This window comes from Desmodus rotundus, chromosome 9 (assembly GCF_022682495.2).
Source record: "Desmodus rotundus isolate HL8 chromosome 9, HLdesRot8A.1, whole genome shotgun sequence".
NCBI classification, from domain to species: Eukaryota; Metazoa; Chordata; class Mammalia; order Chiroptera; family Phyllostomidae; genus Desmodus; species Desmodus rotundus.
In genome coordinates this window covers 58,815,820-58,840,504 of record NC_071395.1, presented here as the reverse complement: position 1 = coordinate 58,840,504, position 24,685 = coordinate 58,815,820, and the positions used below count along the sequence as shown (strand labels likewise).

Here is a 24,685-nt window from a genome sequence, read left to right as displayed (position 1 = left end):
TAATATCTAGTACCATTTTATCTCAAAATATATTATTAAATAAATCCACTGTATTACATTTCTCCTCTCCCTCTAAAAAAGTTTACCTATCAGATTAATTTTTATAAAGTATGGAAATGGTTAATTTTACTATTTATGGCAGACCTTGTACTTGGCCATGGGATGTAAAATGCAGCCTATTAGTAATGGTGACAAAAAGGAGAGGTGAGGATGAAAATAAAAATAAATTTTTTGAGCATATCTTCCCTAAAATTTATATCATCAATCAATTTTAACATTTATTTGGTGCTAATGAATGCTCATTTTACACAAGTTGTGTCTTGAGATATAAGAAAATGAATGTTGTTAAAAATGCTCAAGTTCTTGTGTTTACCTCCTGTATGAAATTAAAAAAAAAAATTCCTTTCTGACCTTTAGTTTGCTCAGAAAGAAATAGGTATAGCAATAATAATAACAGTAATAATTTTTTACTTATCTGTAGATATTTTGAAGACAAAATGGGTAAAATTAAATATAAATGCTTTGTAAATTCTTCATTTAATGATATCCAATGTGCTTAGTCACCATTCTTGTGGATGAGGATATGAATCCCTTAATTTAGAAACCTCTGCATAAGTCAGTGGGAATGAGACAGAATGAGTGTGCCCGGGAAATTTCTATTGCAGTGGTTCTATCACAATGACACGCATCCATCAGTGACGGCTTTTCCGATTCTCTGGGATTAATGCCTTCATGGAGGATTAAAATGAATGTTTCCTCCCCCCTGTATTTGTCTATTCTATAATCCCACACAGAATGTGCATAAACTGCATAGCACCCGCATACTTGCGGCTGTGCCGGGAACAGGCTTGCAATGTGGCTTTTGCCTTAAATTTTAAGGTGAAAATTCCAACCTGGACAATTTAAAATTTATTTACATGCTTGTCTCTTGCCTGAGGCAGGTTACCAAAGGCTTTCTGAATTGGCCATCGCTAAATACAGCAATATAGTCATTGACAAAATGCAAGATTTTAAGAAGTGCTTTTAGTTTTTCAGCCCTGGCTGGTGTAGCTCAGTGGATTGAGTGCCAGCCAGTGAACAAAGGGTCGCTGGTTTGATTCCCAGTCAGGGCAAGTGCTGGTTTGCAAGCCAGTCTGGAGTGGCTGGGCATGGGAAAGGCAAGAACACATAGATGTTTCTCTCCCTTTCTCACTCTTTCCCTTCCCTTCTTTCTAAAAATAAAATAAATAAAATCTTTTCTTTAAAAAAAAAAGGTGTTTTTCAGCCAACATAGGGTAGGTTGTCATTTTTCTGTTTAATCTCATGCAAATCACCTAGTTAATTTTAATTTTCAAAAATATTTAGGTTTTCCTCTTCAGTGTGAACTATTACATGATTCTGTAGGATTCCCTGAAACTGATGCAGCCCCACTGAGGTCAAAGGTGTCCTTTCCATGTAGTTGCAAGCGCAGCAGCTGCGGAGGCCTCACCTCCATCAGGTCCATGGCCGGGCGCCCGCAGCGGTCGTTCAGCTCCTGTGCCAGCTTGGACAGCACCTGGCTGTGCTGCACCAGCTGTCTGTGGCAGCTGCAGAGTCTCTGCAGGGTGGCACGCTCTTCCTGCTCCAGCTGCCGCAGCTGCAACTGCTCCTCCTGGCCCAGGAAGCCTCGGTACTTTTCAAACTCAAGCCTGAAGCGCTGTCTCTGGGTTTCCACTTTGTCCTGGAGGGACACATTGAGTGTGATCATGAAGGGAAAGCACAGCTGCTGCTGCCTCCCTGGGTGGTGAGGCCTGAAAAGGCTGGATCCTATGTCAGCTTGGCTCCAACAATCTGGGGACTCACTGGCTCATTTTCTTTTCTTTTTTTCCTTTTTGTAATTTTTGTTCAATTACAATTGTCCCCATTATCCCCCCATTACTCTCCTCAGCCTTACCCACCCCCACCTCCCACATTCAATCTTATCTCATCTATATGTGGAACATAATCAACAAAATAAACAAGCCAGCAAAATAGAACCTGAGACATGGAAATAAAGAACAAACTGACAGTGGCCACAGGGGAGGAGGGTTGGGGGTTACGGGGCGGGGGAGGAGGGGAAGGGTCATCAAGGAAGATGTGTAAAGGACCCATGGACAAAGACAATGGAGAGGGGTAAGATTGAATCACTAGCTCATTTTAAAAACACGAAGGAACCAGAGGCCACTATGTGACACATGGCCTTACAGAGATTCCAAGCTGAGAGTTTAAGAAAGACATGGATTTGGACTTGGGGACAATGTACTTTTATATTCAAGTTTCAGCACCATATACAAAATATGGGAAAAGAGGAGTAAGGCTATTAAAATTAAATGGCCACTAAATTCTCGAGCGCAGTCACTAACACAGAAGTTGAAATTTAGTATCAGAGGGGTCACTAGAAAGAGCACTGCCAGGAACAGCAGGGTCATGAAGAGAGATTGGGGACCTCGGTTTGTACATATGAACAAGGAAAGGCTCAGAACTTAGATAATGTGAATGTCCCTTCCCATTCCTGCATCCAGAAACCCTGGGGTCAGGGTTCTCTGCAGAGCCAGAGTGCTAAGCAGTCCAGTGACAGCAGATTTAACCTCAGGGAATTAATTTGATCCCAACTCAAATCTCACCTCTACAGTTTTTGAATAGACTCAAGGAACACACTGTGATACTGCATTATTATATCTAAACTGAATAGGCAAGCAATTCTACCACAGTCTCTCCACAACTTTAATTCCCTGGCCCACTTTTAAATATGACAAAATCTTGGTTTGATTACAGAGCATAAGCTATCACTTTTAAACATTAATAATAGTTTTCTTCAAATCCCATAGGACTCAACACCTCCCTCCAATTTCCCATCTCTACATCTGTCTACCACTTTCTAAACGACTAGATTTACATACACCTCATCTCTTTAAATGAACAAACTCTGAATTCCATAATCTGATCTGGAAGTACAAGTCAGATAATTTCTCGAGAAGCTGGAGACTATGCTGAGTGAGGGTGATAACTCAGTCACAAATGGGGCATGAGGGATGGTGTGGTGAGAAGGGGTTTGGCTGCAATGCATTTTTCTCTCACATTATCATTTTCAGTACTACAATTGTATCTACAGACATAGGCAGGAAAAGGGTTTTGTAGAATTTAGAGTTCATCTTATTATTCCTATGCTTGTGCATTTGGCTCACATGGATACATTCTCAACAATAAAGATCAGCAATAAAGAACACAGGCAGATTTACTTGGTTTAGAACAGGGAACTAGCATCACCTCTACTTTAGAATAATCAGTGTGAATTTTTAAAACTGCAGGGCCAAGATCTTGATATGGAGTTCCTGATTATGTGAGTCTGTGGTCAGGTCAGGATTATTAGCATAACAAGAACAAAAATTATCAATAAATGTTTCGCTTTGCATATAAAGATATAGCTATGGAAAACATAAAACATCACAGAAGAAAAATGTGCCAAAAGTGGTTCTTGTGGAAATATCTGTCTGAGGATATAGTATAAGACCCCGTTTATCAAGAAAAGGAGAGAACTAGAGGAAAAAAAAAAAAAACCAAGAAAATGATCAGAGAAGGGTTATTTGCAGAAGGACAAAGAATAGCAAAATTCTCAAGTTCCAGTCAAGACCACAAAGTAGGTGGAAACAGTGCTCACTCCTCCCATGAACACACCCAAATTACAACTAAATTATAGAATAATTTACCTGGAGAACCATCTGAAGACTGGCTGAATAGAACTCCTATAACAGAAGAAGCCACATCAAGACTGGTAGAAAGAATGAAGATACAAAAAGGGCTGGTCCCACACCCATGTGCAGTGGTTGGGAATCAGGAGGGATACTTCAGCTGCAGAGGTCCCGCCTGAGGAGCAAGGGGTCTCAATCCCACACCGAGCTTCCCAACCCATAGCACCAGTGCCAAAAAGAGGGACCCCACAACATCTGGCTGTGAAAATCAGTGAGTCCTTTTCTTAACCCAAAAATAACTGACATTTTTAGGAAGAATCCCTAAACATTCCAGAGGACCTCCACTCCCCCTCTCTCTTTATAAAAAAAAAATAGGAAAATAAGCTAATTAGGTCTATTTGAGTTGCTAACATTACATGAGAAACATTGTCAAATAAGAAATAATAATTATGTTATATTTGTACGCATATATTATTACTATTATTAAAACAAATATCCTAGAAATTAAAAAAATTACAGCTAAACTATAGAACAACCATCATTCAGAACCATCAGAAATTGAGCTGGATGGAAGTCCTACAACTATGGAATTAAAGAAGAAACCACATTGAGACTGGTAGGAGGAGCGGAGATGTAGAACAGGCTGGTCTCACACCCACGTGTGGTAGGTAAAAATCAGGAGGGATATCTCGGGAGTGCGGAGTCCCAGCCCCACACCATGTCCCCCAGCCCAGGACTCCGGGTCCAAGAAGATAAGTCCTCATAACTTCTGGCTGTAAAAACCAGCTGGGATTGAGGTTGTGGAATACAAAAACTGCTGAAATTCTAGGCACTACCTCTTAAAGGGTCCACACACAGATTTACTTGGACTCACTCCCTCTGAGCCCCACTGCTGGGGCAGCAGACTGAAAGGCATCAGAGACATATGGGGAGAAACAATTGTCCAGCATCAGAGTGAGAGCTGGGGGGCAGCTTTCTCCTAGATGGAAGTGCTGGCAGAGGCCATTGTTCCTTTTCTGAGCCTTCCCCCAACAGCCAGCAGGCAGGTGCCATATCTGAGACTCCACCAACCTGGCTCACACTATATGACCCACCCTGGTAATTCCCTGAGGCCCTACCCCACCCAACTTTCAGGCCCACCCAAGCTGTTTCCATACAAATGGTTTATTTTTCCCATTCTTCAAATTTTTCTAAATTCTCTCAAACAAGCAGCATCTGGTTTCAGAGGCCCTGTAACTCTTGTTAAGTTGCCCCAGGCCTGGCACTAGTAGCAGCCAGCCTTGGTTCACAGCTTGGCCTTTAATGGGCACCTCTACACCCAACACAAGTAGCAGTCATCTGCAGATTGCTTTGTACCTAATGCTGTGTGGCCCTGAACAGAACACAGGCAGAGACTGACCTTGGACATACCAATAGCAATCAAGGCTCAATTACAACAAGAGAGTGTACACACAGTGCATGCACCTTGAGTACCTAGCTTGGGTAATAGGGAAGTTTGTGCCACTGGACCATGCAGGACACCTACTATATTAGGCCACTCTACCAAGACAAGGAGTCATAGAAGCTCTACTTAATACATAGAAACAAACACAGGGAGGCTGCCAAAATGAGGAGACAAAGAAACATAGCCCAAATGAAAGAACTGAATCCAGAAAAGGAATAAAACAAAATAGAGACAAGCAATCTACTAGATGCAGAATTCAAAACACTGGTTATTAAAATGCTCAAGGTACTTAGTGAGAACCTTTACAGTGTAAGAAAGATCCAGTCAGAAGTGAAGGATACACTAATGGAAATAAAGAACAATTTACAGGGCATCTAGAGTAGAGTGGATGAAGCCAAGAAACAAGTCAGCAATTGGAACATAAGGAAGCAAAAAACAGCAAATCAGAGCAGCAAAAAGAAAAAAAAACAGGCCAAAAATTGAGGATAGTGTAAGGAGACTTTGGAACAACTTTAAGTGTATCAACATTTGAATCATGGGGGTGCTGGAGGGAGAAGAGAAAGAGGAGGATATTGGAAACCTACTTGAAGAAATAATGACAGAGAAATTCCCTAACTTAGTGAAGGAAATAAACATACAAGTCCAAGAAGCACAGAGAGCCCCAAACAAGATGAACCCAAAAAGGCCCACACCAAAACACATCATACTTAAAATGCCAGAGGTTAGAGACAAAGAAAGAATCTTAAAGGCAGCAAGAGAAAAGCACTTAGTTACCTATAAGAGAGCTCCCATAAGACTGTCAGCTGATTTCTCAAAAGAAACTCTGTAGGCTAAAAGGGAGTTGCAAGGTATATTCAAAGTGATGTAAAGCAAAGACCAAAGGTTGCAACCAAGATTACTCTATCAAGCAAAGCTACCATTTAGAATTGATGGGCAGATAAAGAGCTTCCCAGACAAGAAAAATCTAAAGGAGTTTACTACCACCAAACCAGTATTACATGAAATGTTAAAGGGTCTTCTTTAAGAAGAAGATAAAAAATATGAACAATATAATGGCAATAAAGACCTATCTATCAACAACTGAATCTAAAAAACAAAATAAACAAACAAACAGAACAGAAACAGAACCATAGACACAGAGAACATTTTGATAGTTGCCAGAACGGAGGGAGTTGAGTGAAAAGAAAGTAAAGGGATTAAGAAGTACAAATTAGATGATCAACCAAGATGGCGGCATAGGTAGATGCACTGCACTTCCTCAAACAACCAGAACTGACAGAAAATTGAATGGCAAGGAAGTCTGACACCAAGGAAATAAAAAATAAACATTCATCCAGACCGGTAGGAGGGGCGGAGATGGACAGCCGGGGCAGAGAGGACTCGCGTGGCTGTGGCGGGACTGAGACTGGCGGAGTGTGGGACAAACGGGGCAGGCAGTCTGACCACTAGCAGACCCTGCGGCCCCACATTCGTGCACAGATAAACCAAGAGGGCTGGACTCAGAGTGGCGGAGAACAGGGCAGGCAGAGCGGCGGTAGCACCCCGCGACCCCACATTCACGCACAGATAGACCGGACAAACAGCGGGGATCAAAGCAGACCGCACACCCCAGGGCTCCACCTCAGGGAAATAAAGCCTCAAACCTCTGATTGAAAACGTCCGTGGGGGTTGGGGCGGCAGCAGGAGAGACTCCCAGCCTCACAGGAGAGGTCGTTGGAGAGACCCACAGGGGCCTAGGATGTGCACAAGCCCACCCACTCGGGAACCAGCACCAGAGAGGCCCAGTTTGATTGTGGGTAGCGGAGGGAGTGACTGAAATACGGTGGAGAGGGGAGCAGGCGCCATTGCTCCCTCTCGGCCCCTCCCCCACGTATAGCATCACAGCGCAGGGACCAGCATTACCCTGCCCCGGGGAACACCTAAGGCTCCACCCCTTTAAGTAACAGATGCGCCAAGACAAAAAAAAAAAAAAAAAAGGCCCAAATGACAGAACACTTCAAAGCTCCAGAAAAAATACAACTAAGCAAGGAAGAGATAGCCAACTATCAGATGCACAGTTCAAAACACTGGTTATTAAGATGCTCACAGAATTGGTTGAATTTGTTTGAAAAGTACATGAAAAAATCAAGCCTATGTTAAGAAAAACAAAGGAAAATGTACAGGGAACCAATAGTGATGCGAAGGAACTGGGACTCAAATCAACGGTGTGGACCAGAAGGAAGAAAGAAACATCCAACCAGAAAAGGATGAAGAAACAAGAAGTCGGAAAAATGAGGAGAGGCTTAGGAACCTCCAGGACATCTTGAAATGTTCCAACATCTGAATTATAGGGGTGCCAGAAGGAGAAGAGGAAGAACAAAAAATTGGAAACTTATTTGAACAAATAATGAAGGAGAACTTCCCCAGTCTGGCAAAGGAAATCGACTTCCAGGAAGTCCAGGAAGCGCAGAGAGTCCCAAAGAAGCTGGACCCAAGGAGGAACACACCAAGGCACAACATAATTACATTACCCAAGATGAAACAGAAGGAGAGAATCTTAGAAGCAGCAAGAGAAAAGGAGACAGTTACCTACAAAGGACTTCCCATAAGACTGTCAGCTGATTTTTCAAAAGAGACCTTACAGGCAAGAAGGGGCTGGCAAGAAGTATTCCAAGTCATGAAAGGCAAGGACCTACATCCAAGATTACTGTATCCAGCAAAGCTATCATTTAGAATGGAAGGGAAGATAAAGTGCTTCTCAGATAAGGTCAAGTTAAAGAAGTTCATCATCACCAAGCCCTTATTATATGAAATGTTAAAGAGAGTTACCTAAGAAAAAGAAGGTAAAAAATATGAACAGTAAAAATGACAGCAAACTCACAGTTATTAACGACCACACCTAAAACACAAACAAGAGCAAACTAGGCAAACAACTAGAACAGGAACAGAACCATAGAGAAGGAGATCATATGGAGGGTTGTCAATGGGGGAGTGGAGGGGGAGGGGGGAAGGTACAGAGAATAGATGATAGGTGGAAAATAGACAGAGGGAGGGTAAGAATAGTGTAGGAAATGTAGAAGCCAAAGAACTTATAAGTATGACCCATGGACATGAACTATAGGGGGGGAACGTGGGAGGGAGGGGTGGGTAGGATGGAGTCGAGGAGGGGGGGAAATGGGACAACTGTAATAGCATAATCAATAAATATATTTAAAAAAATAAAATAAATTAAATTAAAAAAGAAGTACAAATTAGTAATTACAGAATAGTCATGGGGAAATAAACTAGAGCATAGGGAAGAAAGTAGCCAAAGAACATATATGTATGACACATGGACATGGACAACAGTGTGGGGATTACCTGAGGGAAAGAAGGGGTGGCAGTGCAGAGGGATAAAGGGGGATAATTGGTACAATTGTAATAGCATATACAATAAAATATAATTTTAAAAAGAATACATTAGAGGGCCCTGGCCAGGTTGCTTATTTGGTTGGAGTATCATACAATATACCAAAAGGATGTCAGTTCAATTCCTTGTCAGGGCAAATGTCTAGATTAAGAGTTTGATCACCCGTTGAGGTGAAGATAGGAGGCAACCAATCAATGTTTCTCTCTTATATAAATGCATCTATTTATCTATCTATCTATCTATACATCTATCTCTATCTCTATCTCTTTCCCTTCCTGTCTCTCTAGAAGTAAAAAATGTATCCTTGGTGATGATGTAAAAAATTAAGGAGAATATATTAGAGGGAATCAACAGCAGATTAGATGAAGCAGAGTATTCAATCAGTGACATAGAAGGTAAAGTAGCAGAAAACAACCACTCAGAGAATCAAAAAGAAATGGTAACTTTTTAAAAAATGAGGATAGTTTAAGGGACCTCTAGAACATTAAACATAACCTCTGCAACATATAGGAGAAGAGAGAGGGCAAGAGATTGAGAACCTCCCTAACCAGGCATAGGAAATATACACACAAATCAAGGAAGTACAGAGAGTCCCAAACAAGATAAATTCAAAAAGGCTCACACCAAGACACATCATGATTAAAATGCCAAATGTTAAAGACAAAGAATCTTAAAAGGAACAAGATAAAAGCAGTTAGTTATATACAAGGGGGCTCCCATAAGAATGTCAGCTGATTTTTCAAGAGGCACTTTGCAGGCTAGTAGAATTGGTACAAAATATTCAAAGTGATGTAAAGCAAGGACTTACAACAATCACTACTCCACCTAGAAAGGCTATCATTTAAAATTGAACAAGAAATCACGAGCTTCTTGGAGAAAAAAAAAAAGCTAAAGGAGTTTATCAAGACCAAATCAATATTACAAGAAATGTTAAAGGGACTTCATGAAAAACAAGAAGGGGAAAAAAGGAACATAACTATGAATAATAAAATGGCAATAACAATATACCTGAGATTAATCATTTTATTCTTTAAATATGTTACTGATTATGCTATTATAATTCTCACATTTTTTTTCTCCCTTTTATTCCCCTTCACTCTGTACCCCCCACCTACCATCATTCCCCTACCTTAGTTCATGTCCATGGGTCACATATATAAGTTCTTTGGCTTCTCCATTTCCCATACTATTCTTAACCTCCACCTGTCTATTTTGTACCTACCATTTATACTTCAAGTTACCTGTATCTTTTCCCCCATTCTCCTCCCTCCATCCTTCCTGCTGGGAGCCCTCCATGTGATCTCCATTTCAGTGAATCTGTTCCTCTTCTACTTGTTTTCTTAGTTTTTTTGCTTTTGTTTATGTTTTTAGGTTGAGTTGTTGATAGTTGTGAGTTTGTGATCATTTTACTGTTCGTATTCTTTTTATTCTGATTATTTTATTTTTTTATTATTTTTTAAAAATTCATTTTATTGGTTGTGCCCTTACAGTTGTCCCATTTCCCCCCCTTCACTCCACTCCAACCTGCACACACCCTCCCACCCACATTCCCACCCCTTTAATTCATGTTCATGGGTCACACATACAGTTCTTTGGCTTCCACATTTCCTATACTATTCTTAAACTCCCCCTGTCTATTTTCTACCTACCATTTAAGTCACTCATTCTCTGTACCTTTTCCCCTCTCTCCTCCTCCCACTCCCCTGCTGATAACCCTCCATGTGATCTCCATTTCTGTGATTATGTTCCTGTTCTAGTTGTTTGCTTAGTTTGTTTTGTTTTTGTTTTAGGTGTGGTTGTTAATAACTGTAAGTTTGCTGTCATTTTATTGTGCACATTTTTTATCTTCTTTTTCTTAGATAAATCCCTTTAACATTTCATATAATAAGGGCTTGGTGATGATGAACTCCTTTAACTTGACCTTATCTGGGAAGCACTTTATCTGCCCTTCCATTCTAAATGATAGCTTTGCTGGATAGAGTAATCGTGGATGTAGGTCCTCGCCTTTCATGACTTCAAACACTTCTTGCCAGCCCCTTCTTGCCTGCAAGGTTTCTTTTGAGAAATCAGCTAACAGTCTTATGGTAACTCCTTTGTAGGTAACTGTGTCCTTTTCTCTTGCTGCTTCTAAGATTCTCTCTTTCTCTTTAATCTTGGGTAATGTAATTATGATGTGCCTTGGTGTGTTCTTCCTTCGGTCCAACTTCTTTGGGACTCTCTAGGCTTCCTGGACTTCCTGGAAGTCTATTTCCTTTCCCAGACTGGGGAAGTTCTCCCTCATTATTTGTTCAAATAAGTTTTCAATTTCTTGCTGTTGTTCTTCTCCTTCTGGCACCCCTATGATTTTGATGTTATAATCCTTAAAGTTGTCCCAGAGGTTCCTAGCTTCTCCTCATTTTTTTAAAAAAATTCTTCTTTCTTCAGTCTGCTCTGGTTGAATGTTTATCTCTTCCTTCTGCTCCAAATCATTGATTTGAGTCCTGGTTTCTTTCCTGTCACCGTTGGTTCCCTGTACATTTTCCTTTATTTCATTTTGTATAGCCTTCTTTTCTTCCTTCATTTTGTGACCAAGCTCAATCATCTCTGTGAACATCCTGATTTCCAGTGTTTTGAACTCTGCATCAGATAGGTTGCCTATCTCTTCATCGCTTAGTTGTATTTTTTCTGGAGTTTTGATCTGTTCTTACATATGGTCATACTTTTTTGTCTTTGTGTGCCTGTTAGGTAGTAAGGGAAAAAGCCTTAGGTATTTGCCAGGGCAGGGCAACCCTCTTTGCTGTGTTGTGGCACTATATGTCAGGGAGGGGTCCAAGAGTGAACAGTGTTGCTTGCTCAGCTCTTGGGTGGCTTTCAATCACTTCCCCTGCTACCCGCAAGCAAATTAGGCCTTTCTGGTGCTGATCCCCGGGTGGGTGGTTTTGTGTACATTTTAGGACCCTACGGGTCTCTCCAATGAACTCTCCTGTGAGGCTGGAAGTTTCTCCTGATGCCTCAACCCCCACTGGTTTATTCAGTCAGAGGTTTTGAGGCTTTATTTCCCTACACTGGAACCCTGGGTTTCACTGTCTGTCTCTCTCACCCATTGTTCCTCCTGCTTGATCCATACCCAAATGTGGGACTGCCCTCCCTCCTGCTCTTTTCTGCTTTCCCTTTCCCCAACTTAATCACTCTCATACCAACCCATGCCAACCTCCTCCTCCTCCTAATTTCACCACCACCTTCATGTTTGCCCTTTCCTCCCGGATTCTGCCAACTGCTGCCTTGCCCAGTCCACCATCCACCACCTCACTCACCCTGGTCCTCCTGCCACCACCTTGCTGCACATCCTCTCCACCTTGATTGCCTGTCTCTATGCCTCCTACCAGTCTGGATGAATATTTCTTCTTTAACTCCTTTTTGTCAGACTTCCATACAGTTAGATTTTATGGCATTTCTGGTTATTTTTTCTTTTTAAATTTGTTGTTGTCTTTCTTTAGTTGTGCAAGGAGGCAAAATGTGTCTACTTATGCTTCCATCTTGGCCAGAAGTCCACTCAATAATCATTTTAAATGTAAATGAATTAATGTTCCAATCAGAACATATAGGGTTGCTGAATGGATAAGATAAGAAGACCTATATGTGTGCTGTCTACAATGGACCCACCTCAGAACAAAAGACACACACAAACTAAAAGTAAAATGATGGAAAAAGATATTTCACACAAATAGAAACAAAAAAGATGGGGTAGTAGTACTTATATCAGACAAAATACACTTTAAAACAAAGACTACAATAAGTGACAAAAGAGTTCAGCCAAGATGGAAGCATAGGCAGAAATGCTTTGCTTCCTCATATAACCAGGAGAAGGATGACAACCAACTTAAAAACAAAGAACAACCAGAACTACCAGAAGAACATTTGCATGGAAGTCCAACAACCAGGGAGTTAAAAAAAACATTCAACCAGATGGTAAGAGGGGCGGAGATGGGCAGCCAAGCAGACAGGATATGCAGCAGGATATTAGTAGGGAACATCATTTTTCATGGAGAACATTAGATAGATTTTCCAGACAGAAAATCAACAAGGGTGCAGCCTTAAATGACACATTACATAAGTGGAATTTTTTACATACTTTTAGAGCATTTTACCTCAATGTAGCACAATATACATTCTTTTCAAGCTCACATGAAACGTTTTTCAGTTTAGGCCACATGTTAGGCCACAAAACAAGTCTCAATGAATTTAAGAAGATTAAAATAATATCAACAAGAGATATCTGAGGAATGATGGTGTGAGAGATTCCCTCGGCCTCTCCCCCCCCCTTTTTTTTTTTACAATTTTCAAAAATTGTAACAGCTATAACTCAATAAAGGATTATCTGCTCAATGTACCCACATTCTCAGTCAGAGAGAACTGAAGCATCTAAAGGTGGGCAAGTGGGAACAAATGGGGGAGGTGAGAAGGGAGAAGAACTGAGATGAGCCATGGAAGCAGCCCTGCAGCTGGGGAGCTCAGATCTGGAGAGGGGAGAAATCCAGTTGTGGCTGGCACTCTCTTCAGCTGGAGGAGCAGATATTCAGTGGGCATTCTTGCAGGAGCATGCAGTAATAGGGTGACTGAGCCCCAAGACCTGGGCAAAAACACAGCACAGTGGTGTGGCCACAGTTGTTGGACGGTGGGCATTCCAGACGGTGGGCAGACAGAAAAACAAAACCACAGATATCTGCTGCCCTTAGCCTCCCAGAGCTCACCTCCTTTGGCACTTGGTATCAGGTTGCACAGCACGTTATCTGCAAACTTGAGGCTGATATGACAGTACTACAGATAATATTTTTCTCTGAGCACAGAGTGCACTCTGTGACTGGTCCTGGAGTTGTGGCAAAGCAGGTACGCCATGGAGGTCTGAGGTCACCATTAGCAGGAGGTCAAAACAACAAAGAAGCTGTCTGGCTCCCACAGCCCAGCCCACCCTCATGCACCATGGCTATACTGACAGCATCATCCGGCTGCATAGCGGACAGCATTGGGATTTCACAGAGCTAACAAAAACAAAACAAAAAAACAACTTGTGATTCATTGCCACATACTGAAATAATTGAAAGACCTCTTTGGAATAATCTGCTAAAGAAGTGCCCTTCACACATAGATGCCTAGACACAGAAAGAATCCACCAAATACCATAAATAATCAAGGTAGTGAGGCAAAAAAGAAATAAAAGGTGAAATCAAAAGATACATAGAGACAAATGAGAATGAAAATATGACATATAAAAGCTTCTGGGAGGCACTGAAACCAGTAATAAAAGGAAAGTTTATATCACTACAAGCCTGTCTCAAGAAAGAATTGAAATTTGTTATAAACAATTTAACATGACATCTTAAAAAACTAGAAAAGAAGAATAAAAGCAATACGAAGTCAGAAGAAAGAAAATAATGAAAATTAGAGCAGAATTGAATGAAATAAAGAAAAAAAAATCTATCCAAAAAAATTAATACAACAAAGAACTGCTTTGAAAAAGACAAATGAAATTGATAAAACTCAAGTTAGACATATGAAGAAAAAAGAAAAAGGACTCACATAAATAAAGTCAGAAATGAAACAGTAGAAGTTACCACAAACATCACAGATTTACAGAGGATCATATGGAATACTATGAAAGACCATATGCCGCCAAATTCAATAACCTAGAAGAAATGGATAAGTTTGCAGGAACATACAAACTTCCTAACTGAATCAAGAACTGGAATATTTAAATAGAATGATCAATAGTGAGGAAATTGAAACAAACATCCAAAACCTCCTAAAAGTCCAGGACTAGATGTCTTCATTAGTGAATTCTACCAAACATTCAAAGATTTGATACCTATCCAACATTTACACGATGGAATGCCATGCAGCAGAAAGAAGTTCCTACCCTTTGCGACAGCATGGATGGAACTGAAGAGCATTATGCTAAGTGAAATATGCTAGGCAGTGAAAGACAAATACCATATGATCTCACCTATAAGTGGAACCTAATCAACAAAACAAACAAGCAAGCAAAATATTGTGGGGAACTGTTCCAAGCGTGGGAAATGTGGCTCAGCCCCTACTCGGAAAAGCCAGTGGAGAGCGAGGTAGGCGGGCAGGACCCACATCCATGGATAGGTTCTCCCGTGGGAAATCAGGCCTGCATTGTACCTTGACTGCTATGACACTTGCTCTTGCGAAAACTCCCTCACCCTGAGGCAGCAAATGTTTACTGAGTATCTTCATCTTCCTAATGTCTGTGCTAAACCACCCAAGTTTGGAGTGTGAGCAGTTTCCCCCTTAAGCTGTAACATCCTTCTCTTTGAAGTAATTAGCAGTATTCTGTCCCTTGTTGTCCTTAAAAGGTAATCACCTATGGTGAACCTGTGCATAGTAAATGAAGTAATGTGCCCAGAAAAGCAATAAAAGCCTGTCCAGGCAGGGGTCAGCTCTCTCTCTTGGGCTCTCTCTAGCCTTCTCACCCTCTCTCACTTAGAGAGTGGCCATGCCATCCCTTTTTCTCCACAGGATTTCTGTAGTCCATGTGTATTTGTATATTGCAGCCACAACACCAGATCCTGTGGGCCGGGATCCACGTCAAAATATAACCAGAGGCATTGAAATTAAGAACAAACTGACAGTAACCAGAGAGGAGGTGGGAGGGAATAGTGGGGGGAAAGGGGGAAGGGTTTTTAGGAACATCTATAAAGGATACATGGACAAAAGCAAAGGGTGGTAGGATCAAGGGTGGGATGGCTGGGGTGGGGGGCGTGGTGGGGAGAAAATGGAGATAACTGTACTTGAACAACAATTAAAAAAAGAAGTTAAAATTTTTTTAAAGATTTGAAACCTATCCTTCTCAGACTAGTCCACAAAATTAAAGAAGAAGCAACACCTCGTAACATATTTTATGAGGCCAACATAGCCCTGATACCAAAACCTGGTAAGTATAACACACACACACACACACTACAGACCAATAGCTCTAATGAATACAGATGTAAAAATCCTAAACAAAATATCAGCTACTTGAATACAACAACAAATTTAAAAAATAATACATACAAGGATGGTTCAACATATGCTAATCAATGTAATACACAAATTAGCAAAAGAAAGTATAAAAATCATATGACCTTATCAATAGATGCAGAAAAAACATTTGATAAGACATAACATCCATTTATACTTAAAACACTCTATAAAATGAGTATAGAAGGTAAGTACCTCAACATCATAATGACCATGCATGACAAACCCTCAGGCAATATCATACTCAATGGTGAAAACCGAAAGCTTTTCCTCTAAGATCAGGAACAAGATAAGGATGTGCACTCTCATACTTCTCATTCAACATAGTTCTGGAATTCCTAGCCAGAACAATCAGGCAAGAGAAAGAAATGAAAGGCATCCAAATTGGAAATAAAGAAGTAAATGTGTCACTTTTTCCAATTAAAAATACAGTAAATTTTCAAGTTACAAAATCAATGTACAAAAAATCCACTGCTTTCCTGTATAAAAAACAATGACATTTCAGAAATACAAATGGAAAAAAAAAACACCTATTCCTTTTGCAATTGCAACTAAAAGAATAAAATACATAGGAATAACCTTAACAAAGAATGTGAAGGTCTTATATAATAAAAACTACAAAGTATCATTAAAAGAGATTGGAATGGACACAATGAAATGGAAAGATATTCCATGTTCATGGATTAGAAGAATCAGCATAGTTCAAATGTCCATATTACCCAAAGTAACATACAGATTTAATGCAATACCCATCAAAATCAATGTCATTTTTTAAAATAACCAGAACAAAAAAAATCATCATATTTGAATGGAAACACAGAAGACAAAGACTCCAAATGGCCAAAGCAATCCTGAGTAAAAAGAACAAAGCCGGAGGTATCGCACTAACCTAACTTCAACTTATACTACAGAGTTACAATAATCAAAAGGCATGGTATTGACAGAAAAACAGACACATAAACCAACGGAAAAGAATTGAGAGCCTGGAAATAAAACTAGAAAATAATTTTTGACAAAGGCCCTGGCTGGTATGGCTCAGTGGACTGAGTGCCAGACTATGAAGCAAAGGGCTGTTGGTTCGAATCCCAATCAGGACACATGCCTGGGTTGCAGGCCAGGTCCCCATTTGAGGGCCTCTGAGTGGCAACCACACATTGATGTTTCTCTCTCTCTTTCTCCCTCCCTTCCCCTCTCTCTAAAAATAAGTAAATAAAATCGTTTAAAAAATAATTTTTGACAAAGAAGCTAAAAACATACAATGGAGAAAAGAAAGCCTCTTCAATAAATGATTCTGAGAAAATAGGAAAGCCACAGCAAAAGAATGAAAGTAGATTACAGTACGTCCCCATGTAAAAAAGCTAATTCAAAATGGATCGAAGAGCTAAATATAAGATCTGAAAAAATATATTACATAGAACAAAACATAGGTACTAAACTTATGGACCTTGGTTGTAGAGAAGATTTTATGAATTTGATTACAAAGGCAAGGGAGGTAAAGGTTAAAATAAATGAATGGGAGTACATCGAACTAAAAAGTTTCTTCACAGCAAAAGAAACTGACTACAACCAAAGAAAGCAAGCAACGAAATGGGGATGATATTGACAAACAGCTCCAACAAGGGGTGAATATCCAAAATATATAAAGAAGTCATACAACTCAGCACTAAAGAATTCAGTTAGGGAAAAAGAGGAAGATGGCGGCAACATAGGTGGGAGCGGAGTTCACTTCCCCTCAACGCCAGGGAAATACCTAGCTGATCTGAGGAGCAGAGCGAACAGCCAACAGTATTCCAGCATATATGAAGATCAGAGACCAAAGTTAGAGGACGTTGAAAGATCTGACGGTAAGAAGAGTGCTTAAGGACAATAAGGTCCCCGGGGCCGGGGCCCCGGGACCCGGGACTGCGCGGTACAAGGGCGGCAGAAGCGCCAGCCCAGGCGCAGGGGCTGCTGCAGGAGTCTTGGGAGAGGGCAAGGCTGAGCTGTAAGCAGCCAGGTGCTTGATTGGACCAGGGGGGCTTGAATAGGAGGAATTTCTCAAAAAGAAAAAGAAAATAGAGACACTCAGGGGCTAGTTAGAGAACTCTCGGCAGCAGCCGCCGCCCCTGGCGCCCCTCCCGCCTCCGCCCTGGACTGCGAGCACCAGATAAGCAGCCCTGGCGCTCACCTGAGGTCTGGTTGCGCGCACGCGATTAGCGAACTGGGGGCACACACATGAAACCCCGGAGGGGCGCCAACACCTGAAACCTCCAAGAGCATCTGGAGCAGAGGTTAGCTGCTCCACCCACAGGCCCAAAACCTCGGACCCGAGTGCCCCGTGATTCAGTCCCAGGGCGGCCCCGCCCGCCTGAGAGACACAAGCCCAGGGCGGCTGGATCGGCAGGCTGCACGCTCCAAGCACAAAGCCGCTTGAGAGCTTCACAAACCCAAAGCAGCTGGATCCCCCTCCTGCGCGCACACGCATCCCAAGCCAAAGCGGCTGGAGCCGCCATTTGCGCGTCCCAAGAACAAAGCTGCTGGATTGGCTGATCAACAGCCTGATTGCCTGCCAGGGACCACACCTACAACGCCTACCTAACACCTGAGCATAGAGCCCTGCAGGGCCTACTAGCTCTCTAGGAAAAAGGCAGAACACCCAGCAGAGGGAAGCTGCAGGGCTAGGGGAGTCTGCAGGCTGAATAACGGTGAAGAGTGTGGCCCAGGAAGGGAGAAAAGTGAAACCAATCCTTCCAACCACCCCCTCCTGTTGCACAGACAGATCGACCAGTAGAACTAACCTGACCGGTTTAAAGCCAGCAGAAGATTTTTTTTTTTTTTTTTCCTTTCCTCCTTTCCCCCTGAATTCCTTCTTCCTCTCTCTTTTTTTTTTTCTTCATTCCTTCTTCCTCCCATCCTTTACCATTTTTATGTCTTCTTCCTGCCTTCTTTTATCTATTTCTATGTTTTAATTTTTGTTAAAATTCCTTCTTATCTTGCCTCCGATCTTTCTTTATTCCTTCTTCCCTCCTTCCTTCCTTTCCTCCTTTTCTATTTCCTTTTTCCCTCCTTCCCATCTTTTTTTTTCCTTTATTCCCACCTTTCTCTTTTTCCCACAGGTGAGACAACAAAACCTGGAGTGCTGAAAAGACTAGAGTTAGACCGTGTTAAACCCATAAACGTCAGCTCAAGACCAGTGAGCACAGGAGATTAAGGAGACAGCACCACCGAATCCCATTGGCATTCTACCATAGAAGTTCATACCATAAACCCAGGGAGTCAGAATAGAGCAATTTAAGAAGCAGAGTCCAACAAGAAGAGTCTCACAAACAATGGGAAGACAAAGAAACAATTCCCAAATGAAAGGAAAGGAGGAAGTCTCAGAAAGAATGCTAAGTGAAAAAGAGGCAAGTCAAATATCAGATACTGAGTTCAAAGCAATGGTCATCAGTAAGCTCACTGAGCTCTCTGAGCTCAAAGAGAACTACCAGAAACTACAGGGAAACTACAATGAACTCATTGCAAACTATATCAACATGAAAAAGGAAATAGAAACTATCAACAAGGGCCAAGAGGAAATGAAGAATACAATTTCTGAATTGAAGAACACAGTAGAAGGAATAAAAAGCAGACTTGATGAAGCAGAGGATCGGATCAGCGAGCTGGAGGACAAAGTAGAAAAAAACACCCAGAAAGAGCAAGAAAAGGAAAAGAGGCTCAGAAAGAATGAAGAGGCAATAAGGGAAATGCAGGACAACATGAAACGTAACAATATCCGTATAATAGGAATACCAGAAGGAGAAGAAGCAGAGCAAGGGATAGAAAACCTGTTTGAAAAAGTAATGATGGAAAATTTCCCTAATCTGAGGAGAGAAAAAGTCACCCAAATCCAGGAATCACAGAGAGTCCCAAGCAAGAGGAACCCAAAGAGACCCACTGCAAGACACATCATAATTAAAATGGCAAATCTCCAAGACAAAGAGAGGATCTTAAAGGCAGCAAGGGAGAAAAAGGAAGTAACATACAAGGGAGCCCCAATAAGGTTAGCAACTGACTTCTCAATGGAAACGCTCCAAGCCAGAAGAGAATGGCAAAAAATATTCCAAGTAATGAGAACCAGAGGCCTGCAACCAAGACTACTTTACCCAGCAAGGCTCTCAATCAAGATAGAAGACCAAATAAAGAGTTTCCCAGACAAAAGAAGTCTAAAAGAATACAGCTCCACCAAACCAGCTCTGCAAGAGATGCTAAAGGGACTGCTTTAAGGAAAGGAAGGAAAAGAGAAAGACAGAGGAACACAGGTAGGAAATAATGGCAATGAATAACTACCTATCGATAATAACCTTAAACATAAATGGATTAAATGCTCCAATCAAAAGACATAGAATAGCTGAATGGATAAGAAAACATGACCCACACATATGCTGCCTACAAGAGACCCATCTCAGGACAAAAGACTTACAAAGACTGAAAGTGAAGGGCTGGAAACAAATTTTCCAAGCAAACGAACAGGAAAAAAAAGCAGGGGTAGCAATACTCATATCAGACAAAATAGACTTCCAAAGAAGGGCCATAAAGAGAGACCCAGAAGGTCACTTCATAACACTCAAAGGAAGAATCCACCAAGAAGACATAAACATTGTAAATATATATGCACCCAACATAGGAGCACCCAAATACATAAAGAAAATCTTGGAGGATTTCAAGAAAGATATTGACAGCAACACAATTACAGTAAGGGACTTTAACACCCCACTATCAAAAATGGACAGGTCTTCCAAACAAAATATCAACAAAGATATTGTGTCACTTAACAATACCCTAGAGGAAATGGACTTAACTGATATATACAGAGCTTTTCATCCCAAAGAAGCAAAATACACATTCTTTTCAAGTGTCCATGGAACTTTTTCAAAGATAGACCACATGATAGGACACAAAGCAAGCCTCAACAAATTCAAGAAAATGGAAATCATATCAAGCATCTTCTCTGACCACAAGGGACTGAAACTAGAAACCAATCCCAAAGGAAAAAACCCAAAACAATCAAAATCATGGAGACTGAATAGCATGCTATTAAACAATGAATGGGTCAAGAACGAGATTAGGGAAGAAATCAAAAACTTCCTGGAAACAAATGAAAATGAACTCACAACAACCCAAAACCTATGGGACACAGCAAAGGCAGTCCTGAGAGGGAAGTTCATAGCAATACAGGCCTACCTTAAGAAGTTAGAAACAGTTCAAACAAACAACCTAACCCTACGCCTACAAGAACTGGAGGAACAACAACAAAGACAGCCCAGAGCAAGCAGAAGGAAGGAAATAACCAAGATCAGAGCAGAACTAAATGACATAGAGACTAAAAGCACAATTGTAAGGATCAATGAATCCAGGAGCTGGTTCTTTGAAAAGATAAACAAAATCGACAAGCCTTTAAGTAGGCTCATCAAGAAGAAAAGAGAGAGGATCCAAATAAACAGAATTAGAAATGAAAGAGGAGAGATTACAACTGATACCACAGAAATACAAAGGATTGTAAGAAATTACTATGAAGAACTGTATGCTAAGAAATTTGAAAACCTAGATGAAATGGACACATTTCTAGAAAAATATAACCTTCCAAAACTGAATGAAGAAGAAGCAGAAAACCTGAACAGACCAATAACAGCAAAGGAAATTGAAGCAGTCATCAAAAAACTACCATCACACAAAAGCCCTGGACCAGATGGTTTCACAGGAGATTTCTACAAAGCATTTAAGGAAGAGCTAACCCCTATCCTTCACAGACTATTCAAAAAAATCCAAACTGATGGAAGACTCCCAAACTCTTTTTATGAAGCCAACATCATCCTAATCCCAAAACCAGATAAAGACACAACGAAGAAAGAAAACTTCAGGCCAATATCGCTGATGAACATAGACGCTAAAATTCTCAACAAAATATTAGCAAACCGCATCCAGCAATATATTAAAAAGATCATCCACCATGACCAAGTGGGATTCATCCCAGGGATGCAAGGATGGTACAATATTCGCAATTCAATAAACATAATACATCACATCAACAACAGCAAAGACAAAAATCACATGATCATATCAATAGATGCGGAAAAAGCGTTCGATAAGATACAGCACCCATTTCTGATAAAAACACTCAGCAAAGTGGGAATAAAGGGAGCAGTCCTCAACATAATAAAGGCCATATATGAGAGACCTACAGCCAACATCACACTCAACGGACAAAAACTTAGAGCTTTCCCACTAAGATCAGGAACAAGACAAGGATGCCCTCTCTCACCACTCCTATTCAACATAGTATTGGAAGTCCTAGCCACAGCAATCAGACAAGAAAAAGCAATAAAAGGCAATCAAATTGGAAAGGAGGAAATGAAACTGTCACTGTTTGCAGACGACATGATAGTGTACATGGAAAACCCTATAGACTCCACCGAAAAACTACTCGACCTAATAAATGAATTTGGCAAAACAGCTGGATACAGAGTCAATACCCAGAAATCAAAGGCATTCCTGTACACCAGCAACGAAACTGCAGAAACAGAAATCAGGAAAAAAATCCCATTCGATTTAGCAACAAGAAAAATAAAGTACCCAGGAATAAACCTAACCAAGGAGGTAAAAGACCTGTACTCAGAAAACTACACAACACTGAAGAAAGAAATTAAGGAAGACACAAACAAATGGAAGCATGTACCATGCTCATGGATTGGAAGAATTAACATCATCAAAATGGCCATACTACCCAAAGCGATTTATAGATTCAATGCAATCCCTATTAGAGTACCCATGACATATTTCACAGATATAGGACAAACATTTCAGAAATTTATGTGGAACCATAAATGACCCCGAATAGCTGCAGCAATTGAGAAAGAAGAACCAAGCAAGAGGGATCACAATACCTGATACCAAACTGTATTACAAGGCCACTGTAATCAAAACAGCCTGGTACTGGCATAAAAACAGGCACATAGACCAATGGAACAGAACAGAGAGCCCAGAAATAAACTCAAGTCTTTATGGTCAATGAATATTTGACAAAGGAGGCAGGAGCATAAAATGGAGCAAAAACAGCCTCTTCAACAGATGGTGTTGGGAGATCTGGACAGCTCCGTGCAAAAAAATGAAACTCGATCACCCACTTACACCATACACAAAAATAAATTCAAGGTGGATAAAAGACTTAAATATAAGTCATTAACACCACAAAAGTCCTAGAGGAAAACATTGGCAATAAGATCTCACACATTCCATGCAGCAACATCCTCACAGACATGTCCCCTAAAGCAAGGGACATAAAGGAAAGAATAAACAAATGGGACCTCATCAAAATAAAAAGCTTCTGCATGGCTAAAGAAAACAGCGCTAAATTACAAAGAGAACCAACAGTATGGGAAAACGTATTTGCTAATGATACCTCAGACAAGGGCCTGATCTCCAAAATATATAAAGAACTCACATGACTCCACTCCAGGAAGACAAACAACCCAATGAAAAAATGGGCAAAGGACTTGAACAGACACTTCTCTAAGGAAGACAGAAGGCCCAGAGACATATGAAAAGACGCTCAGCATCACTAGCCATCAGAGAGATGCAAATTAAAACCGCAATGAGGTACCATCTCACAACGGTCAGAGTGGCCAACATAAACAAATCAACAAACAAATGTTGGAGAGGATGCAGAGTAAAGGGAACCCTAGTGCACTGTTGGTGGGAATGCAGACTGGTGAGGCCACTGTGGAAAACAGTATGGAATTTCCTCACAAAACTAAAAATAGAACTGCCCTTTTACCCAGCAATTCTGCTGCTGGCATTATACCCTAAGAACCCTGAAACACCAATCCAAAAGAACCTGTGCACCCCAATGTTCATAGCAGCACAATTTACAATAGCCAAGTACTGGAAGCGACCTAAGTGCCCATCAGCAAACGAGTGGATCCAAAAACCATGGTATATTTACACAATGGAATTCTATGCAGCAGAGAGAAAGGAGCTTATACCCTTTGCAACAGCATGGATGGAACTGGAGAGCATTATGCTAAGTGAAATAAGCCAGGCGGTGAGGGACAAATACCATATGATCTCACCTTTAACTGGAACATAATAAATAGAAGAAAAAAGGAAACAAAATATAACCAGAGACACTGAAGTTAAGAACAATCTAACATTGGCAAGGGGGCGTGGGGAGGGGACAGTGAGGAGAGGGGATTACAGGAACTACTATAAAGGACACATGGACAAAATCAAGGGGTAGGGTGGAGGGGGGGATGGTGGGGTGTTCAGCTGGGGTGGGGTGGAGCTATGGGGAGAAAAGGCACACAACTGTAATTGAATAACAATTAAAAAAAAGAAGTGTTACTTATATACAATGGAATATTACCTATAAAAAAGAACAAAATCTTACCATGTGTGACAACATGGATGTACCCAGTGGTTATTATCCTAAGTGAAAGAGGTCAGACAGAGAAAGACAAATACCATATGATTTCACTTATATGTGGAATCTAAAGAACAAAATAAACACACAAACAAAACAGAGACATACACAGATACAGTGAAAACTGAGGTGGGAAGGATGGGTGAACAAGTTGGACGGAGTAAGAATTTACAAAATAGTCACAGGGGTATGAAGTACAGCATAGGGAATACAGTCAGTAATATTGTAATAACTATGTGTGATGTCAGGTGGGTATTAAAGTTATCAGGGTTCACTTCAGAAATTATATACTTGTCTAATCACTACAGTATACACCTGATAAAAACACTCAGATAAATATAAAATTTAAAAAATAAATTAACCTAAACTGTAACCTCAAAGCTAAGTCTAACCTTACTACTAACCCTAATGCTAATCAGTAAATCAACCATAAGTGTAACCCTAACCCTAAAACTAACTCTAACCTTAAGCATAAATTAAACCCTTACTCAAAACCTAACCCTAACCATAATTCTAACTTTAAAATTAAACCTAACCCTAGCACTTAACCAAACCCTAACCTTAAATTTATTTCTAATTTAAGCCTAAACCCTAATCTCAAGATAACTATACCACTAAACTTACCCATAACCCTAAACATAAAGGGAATCCTGCCCTGGGTGGTGTGGCTCAGTGGATTAGCGCTGGCCTGCAAACCAAAGAGTCTCTGGTTT

At 40.8% G+C, this 24,685-nt stretch overlaps 1 protein-coding gene across 2 annotated transcripts in view; it reads right to left on the bottom strand.

Moving 5' to 3' along the window:
- Positions 1-24,685, bottom strand: part of TRIM58 (tripartite motif containing 58) — a 36,026-nt gene that overhangs the window by 6,601 nt on the left and 4,740 nt on the right. For both annotated transcript variants that reach the window (XM_053911331.1, XM_024560645.3), the window contains exon 3: positions 1,469-1,699. In XM_053911331.1, the coding sequence (XP_053767306.1) occupies positions 1,469-1,699 (231 nt within the window). The remainder of the gene's footprint in view (positions 1-1,468; positions 1,700-24,685) is intronic.